At 52.7% G+C, this 6,749-nt stretch overlaps 1 protein-coding gene across 1 annotated transcript in view; it reads right to left on the bottom strand.

The window, feature by feature from the left end:
• Positions 1–1,214: 1,214 nt before the first annotated feature.
• The window catches only part of Cacna2d4 (calcium voltage-gated channel auxiliary subunit alpha2delta 4), a 111,090-nt gene continuing 105,555 nt past the window's right edge, over positions 1,215–6,749 (bottom strand). Inside the window, exons 32-37 of the mRNA XM_021164150.2 lie at positions 4,843–4,913; positions 4,413–4,488; positions 3,875–3,927; positions 3,364–3,416; positions 3,010–3,030; positions 1,215–1,336 (exon numbers count right to left, since the gene is read on the bottom strand). Of these exons, the coding sequence (XP_021019809.2) occupies positions 1,215–1,336; positions 3,010–3,030; positions 3,364–3,416; positions 3,875–3,927; positions 4,413–4,488; positions 4,843–4,913 (396 nt within the window). The remainder of the gene's footprint in view (positions 1,337–3,009; positions 3,031–3,363; positions 3,417–3,874; positions 3,928–4,412; positions 4,489–4,842; positions 4,914–6,749) is intronic.

Raw genomic sequence — 6,749 nt, 5'->3', positions numbered from 1 at the left:
TAGAGAGCCAGAGAATTTGCAGTTCTGGGCTTGGCCACAAGATGGAACCAATGCTCCTATATACAGCTTGGGTTGGGGGTAGGAAAAGGTCTTTATGTGTTACATACACAGCTAGGAAGGTTATCGCCAAGCATTTTGTATGGGGTGAGTGATGTTAGACACACACAAGTAAGTATATAGCACACATATAAACTCACATGTGGCCATTACACCATTATGTGAACTTGGTATAGTTCCCATTGTGCACAGGACAAAACAGGCTAGAAGCTTGTCTGCAGTTAAGACTAGAGATGGAAAGGATCAAAGGATCAAAGGCAGAGTCAAGTCTGTCTGCTGGGAAGCCCTTCTTCTCTACTATCCCCTCGATGGTNCCTTCAAGCCCGACAGCAGCACGCCAATAGTGTTAGCCCCAGGAAGGCTGCTGTATGTGTACTTAAGATGTTATACNTGATGAAGAGGCAGAAACCTAGATCTGTCTAGCGCCACAATCTGAGCTTACACAATAGTTGGCCTAGCTCTGTGGTTCCCCAGACATCCCGGTGGCCCCAGTAAGCTGAAAGACTGGCCAAGGGAGGTCCCTGGAGGTACTGTCCTCCTGGGTTGGGACAGATGCCTCTAGGTTGGTTTCTTCAAAGTTTGGCGTGGGAAGTCAGTAGGCGTGGCCTTCCAAGCTGGTCTGGATGAAGCTAGNGACTTTTACCCAGGAGCTAGCCTGACTGGATTCAACACTTGGGTTGGCGATGCCCCAGGCTCTGACAGCTCCAACCAAGGCTCCTAATCCTACCCTGTGCCTTTGCTGAGAACACCCCAGTCCTGCACATAGTTTCTGCTCTGTACGGGGCAGAACGTCCTGCCTCTTTCCCAGCCTGTCACATAAGTGTTCAAGGCCCTAANNCTACCTTGCTCTGAGCAGAGGGGAAGCAAGCCTGCAGGGGTTTCCAAGAGAGACCCNGTGGCCTTGGACTTAGACTCACTGACATGGGAATTGGCCTCTAGATCCTTGCCCCTGTGTCTCCTAAAGCAGACAACCAAACTGTCCACGCCCACTCCCCTCCCCTCTGCTCCAGTCTGNGTTTTTGCTGCACTGAAGATCGGGATACCGAGAAGGGCAACTCCTCTCTGAGATGAAAGGGACTCCTTTCCTCCTGTGGAGACTTTCCAATGGGTGCCAGGGGCAAGATGCCGCTGGCCGCATTCCGTGGCTGCCTGGAGACTTACTTCTGGCAGCCCCCACACTCGATGATGCTGTTGGCTTCCTGGATGGCCGTCTGATGCACGAACACTGGGTACTCTGTGTCACAGGGGTGCAGCAGGTCCTGCTTCTTGTGCTTGTGGGCTGTGGGTGACAGAGGAATGTGTGTGAGGAGGGTTACCACACATCACAGAAGGCCTTAGGGAACCCATCTACAAGGGTGACACCCTTTAGCTCGCTACAAAGGTTGGGGATACAGCGGACCAGCACTCGGCAAAGGGTACAGCAGAGCGTGGTAGAGCAGCATGCTGGTACAGCCATGCTGCTGTAGAGAGTAGAGGCCCTGCCCTGGCTCTGCTATGCTGCTGTGGAGTGTGGAGGCCCTGCTGCGCTGTTGTGGAGTGGGGAAGCCCTGCTACACTGCCATGTTGCCCTTCCCAGGGTCCCTGAGATTTATCTCCCGGGCACCCGTGTGCACCTCACAGCACTGAGGTCCTGAAATATCAACACACTTTACCCTTTTCAGCCCAGCAGGGAAGGANGATAGGGAAGGAAGGCAGCAGAAACTATATTAAACACCCAGGANCGGGGCGCAATCAGGACGCTGCTTTTGCAAGGTCACACAAGGAGTGAGGAGGAGAGTCACAGGTCTCCAGGCTTCCCTCACAGGCAATGAGGCTAAGAGGAGAGGCAGGCTTCAGGCTAAATAGTTCCTGTGGGCTGGGAGAGCAGACACGGTTCAGCCGACTTCACTTCCTNTTCATGCTACTGGGCACCTGGCGTCAGAGGCTGGAAGCCTCAGAACAGGGCTCTCCTACTAGGCTTAAGGTTGGGCTATTTTCCTATCATTGGAGAGGGCATTCCATTGCTGAAACCTATCAGAGTCACCAGTGGCAGGACCAGGTGGCTTCCTTGAGGTGTCCTGGCAGAAGGGACTCANGGAGCATGTAGGTGGGAGGAGCATGACTGACTGCATCCTGAGCCTAANGTGAGTGAGCAGACTGTAACACACAGCTTCTGTCACGGTTCCAGCCAGGCCCCGTGAGAACTGCTGGAGGTGACTTCCCACCACAGCCAGGACNTGCCTTGGTCAGTAGCAACCAGAGGGGTGGAGGGGAAACGAAGCGGGCGGGGGGGGGGCATCGTTTGTATAAGAAAACCAAATGAGGCAGTGGGAGCCTTCTTGGTACCAGATGTCCAGAACCCTGAGACTGTTGAGCAGGCATCTTTACGGCTTAGGAGCCCCACATCTCCAGGACCCAGGTGCCATGTGTGTCTCTTGGTTTGTAAAGAACAGATGTCCTTTCCCAGGCNGACAGCAAGCATCAACAGCAGCTGGGACTAAGTTTCCCTTTGCTTTGTGTTAAGGCCACCTCAGCCTGTCATTGTCTTTGAGGTNCTCTGGCTTTAGGCACAATTTTGTTCAAGTGTTATNCTAGAGGACACGCCTTTAAACCTTGAGCCTTGTNGAGGTTGGCAGATACCTGGGCACAGGTGACAATGCTTTTGTCTCTGGGGTGANCTAGTAGCATCTCAGCTACATAACTGGAACTTCTCAAGAGGCGATGGCTGTTTCCTAAGGCAGGGCTATNCTTAGACGGNTGGAACTCTGTCTTTCCTTCCTTCCCAGAAATGGTGCTTTAAAGTGGATTAAGGGTTTGGGGACCCTCCCAATCAAGGAGTGTCCTAGGATAAAGGACCAGATAAAGAAACTCAGCTTGTCTGTGCTCACTCCCTGGGTTCAGGCTTAAAGGCAAGCCTGTGCTGCTCCCTGGTATACCGGGATAAGGTAGGACCTTTCCGTCAGAATTACTTACATTGATGGAAGACAGATTTGGCTGCTCAGGGCATGAGCCCACCACAGGGTTGGACATGGCACAGGAAAGGCACAGGATCACATGAGGGCAAGATGATGTCATAGGGTGGCAGTGATGTCATAGGGCGGTGATGATGTCATGAAGCAGTGATGATGTCACACCGAGCGAAGGTGTTCAGAGGTGATGTGACGTCACACACAGAGGTAAGGGAGACCAGAGTGAGGGGGAGGAGATGGATGAGATGAGATTATGAACATGAACACTTTGACACCCACCCTGCTGTCACTGACCCCAGACAAAAGCCTTCCAAGGAGCTTACCAAAGTGCTGCCCACAGCTGCCTCCTCGCACTTACCCTCTGACCCTTTGTCCTGCCAAGATCCCCAGGCACTCCACTCTAACAGGAACCTGCAGGATACAGAACACCGTCTGGGGGCTGGCTTGTGTGGGTCTTGAGATGCCATTGCATCTAGCTGCTACCTGCAGGGACCTGTCTTTCTGCATGAGGGCATGAGTGACAGAGGAGATCGGGTGGTATGGCATGCCTCCCTCTTCCCTTGGCCAGGGAGCCAGGCTATCTTCTGGGTCACTGGCTGCCATTTTAAGGATATCCTCATGCTCTGGTCTCCATATGCAAGGNAGTCCTCTCCTACCTGTCACCCCTAATCATGACCCAGTCCTCCCANAAAGGGAATTCTCTTCACCTGGGACCCCCCAAACCCACGATTCATGCCCCATCTACAAGGAGCCCTCTCCTTTGATCCCACTCTTATGATCCAGCTCATGGTTCAAGGACTCCTTCCTTCTCCTGACCGCTCCCCACCCACTCCCTGGTATGGGCGGTTCTTCACCTAACCCCTACTCACAGGAGACATTCGTGCAGTAGCCACCTGGCCACCATCAAGAAGGCAGAGAGAGGCTGGAGGAGAGCAGAGCTATTTCAGGGAAACAGCAGGTGATGTCACCACAGCCACCCTCCAGATCCCACCTGCCNGTCCCCGCAGAGGAAGCTCCAAAGCAGAGTGCTCCTTCTGCATGACAGTCACCCTGCACAAGAGCCTTGTGTAGGTCAGACACCCCACAGTGGGCTTTGACAAGCCCTTCAGGTGTCTGGTCATTTCCCATCTCTGGAGGGTCAGTGATGAGGACCCCTGAAGATCTCAACATCAGGCCAGGAGGGAAGGATGTGTTCTTAGTGTCTGGACACCACTGTCTTATCAATACCAACCCCTCAAGGATAGGACAGTCCCACAGCCCCAGGGGACGGGATGAGCAGCATCAGGACAGAGTCCCATAGCCTGAGCCAGAAGGTCTGAGGCTGGATGAGAANGGGACCANGTGATNNTCTCAAGGACACAGTAGAGGATATGCCCTGGTAGAGGGAAGGCCTGGGGTGACACTCACACTGAACAGGGATTCGGCCGCACTGTGGTGATGATCTGGGGGCTTGCACATGGCCTGGTAGTCATACATGGTCACACTGAAATGCAGAAGCAAACTGTGCCTAAGACAGAACCACTCCAGGCCCTGGAGTCCTTGCTAGCAGGACTTATGCTGCCTGGGATCTATGAGGTCACCCAAGTTAGAGAACAGTAAACCGGGAACCAGCTCCCACCAACAGGGCACGCCCATGTTTGGATGGTTTCAAGCCCATGATCAGTGTGCTTGCTGTCTTAGCCTGTGGTTTTTCTTAGAGCNCCNAGCTGAGGCCACAGAGTCTGAGGGATGCCCTCACACCCATTCCTAGATTGCCTTCAGTCTCTGTCTCCAGTCTGCGGGCTTCTGAGGTCAGGCTGGGGGCTCTCAGGACCAGGGAGAGNTGTNTTCCACTTACCGGCTGAACACCCCCATGCTGAGAAGTTGCTTCATNAGAGCACCATCCGCTTCCCCCAGAAGTCTTCCCATCTGTGAGGGGGGAACTACAGCTGCCACTGGCTGTCTCTGTAGACACTCTTTCATGCAAGCCTCTCTACTTCCCTGAAGCCCTCCCCCGCCCCAAACTGCCCATGGCAATGCTTTCTACATCATGCTGTCATCTGTAGTTGGCTGGCTCTGCCATCTGCTCAAAACAAAACAGAACAACAACCCCCCCCAAACAAAAAACCACCCAACCCTCCCCAACAGCCCCACCCCAAACCCAAAATGGTACAGAGTTCATTGAAACAGTCCACATGAGTCAGGGCTGTCAAGAAGGTGAGTTTGTGTTTGTTGCATGTGCTTTTTGTTAGTTGTGGTGATGTTGGTGATGGTAATGATGATGGTGATGGTGATGGTGGTGATGGTGATAGTGGTGGGGGTGTGGGGTGGTGACGTTAGTTAGCGGTGGTATGTGTTTGTGTGGTAGTGCTGTTTGTGGGGTAGTCGTAATGATGATGATGGTGGTAATGGTGGTGGTAGTGTGTGATGTCAAAGGCAGGTTTTGGCAAATTCTGTAATGGGCTTCACTCTTTTTTTTTTTTTTTTTTTTTCCGAGACAGGGTTTCTCTGTATAGTCCTGGCTGTCCTGGAACTCACTTTGTAGACCAGGCTGGCCTCGAACTCAGAAATCCGCTTGCCTCTGCCTCCTGAGTGCTGGGATTAAAGGCGTGCACCACCACACCCAGCTATTGGGCTTCACTCATACTGGCCTCTTCTGCCAAGGAGGGTAGGAGGCCTGGCATTGCCCTCCATGTTCTGTTCCTCCTCTGCATCTGTTGTCTTTCTGCATCTATATCCGCACACGCTTGTCTCTCACCTGTCAGGTCTGGCCCTCTCTGGGCATCTCTATCTTCTTTGCTTACCCCTTTCCCTGCCCCTTGGTTTGATGCCAAAATAATCCCAGACAGCTTGGGTTTGGAAAAGTGTTATCCACGCCCGCCCCTGGAAAATAACACACACACCACCACCACCACCACCACCAAAACCCATTCCTTCCTTTCTGTTTCTGGTGGTTTGAATATGCTTGGCCCAGGAAGTGGCACTATTTGGAGGTGTGGCTTCATTGGAGAAAGCGTGTCACTGTGGGCATGGGCCTTAAGACCCTCATCCTAGCTGCCTGGAAGCCAGTCTTTTCCTAAAGACCTTCAGATGAAGATGTAGAACTCTTAGCTCCTCTTGCACCATGCCTGCCTGGATGCTGCCTCGTTCCTGCCTTAATGATCATGGACTGAACCTCGGAACCTGTAAGCCTGCCCCAATTAAAGGATGTGCTTATAAGAGTTGCCTTGGTCATGGCGTCTGCTCACACCAATGAAACCCTAACTAAGACAGAGATCTCATCAGTCACTATCTGGCGGCTAGTGCAATAGTGCAATGATTGCCCAGCCTCCTCCGAGGCACCTGGAGTCGTCACTGCCCCTGCAGTGTGGATGATTCTGCTCACTTGGGTTAGCGCTTCGCTATTCTAGTGACTGCATGTGTTTCCTCTCCCATCACCAGATAACAAGATCCCTGCAGAGACAAGTCTCTACCCCATAGACCACACAGGCCCTGCATATAGTTGTCCACTGGAGGTTTGTGTGTGTGCACATGTGTGTGTGCATGTGCGTGTATGTGTGAGTGAAACCTGAAACTTAGTGGTCTTTAAGACAGGGAAGCAGGGTGCTGACCCAAACTCCCGTAAGCCCACCCCATTCTCTTCCTTAANGGTAGCTTATTGATCACCAACCCTGTTGTTTAGTTGCCCAGTTCTGAGGGGGGAGGTGTGACAGTAAGAAAGCACATCTTGGACCCTGAAAAATACTTCTGCACTGCAAACAAAAC

The sequence above is a fragment of the Mus caroli genome, chromosome 6 (assembly GCF_900094665.2).
Source record: "Mus caroli chromosome 6, CAROLI_EIJ_v1.1, whole genome shotgun sequence".
NCBI lineage: Eukaryota > Metazoa > Chordata > Mammalia > Rodentia > Muridae > Mus > Mus caroli.
This window is presented reverse-complemented; position numbering and strand designations above follow the sequence as displayed.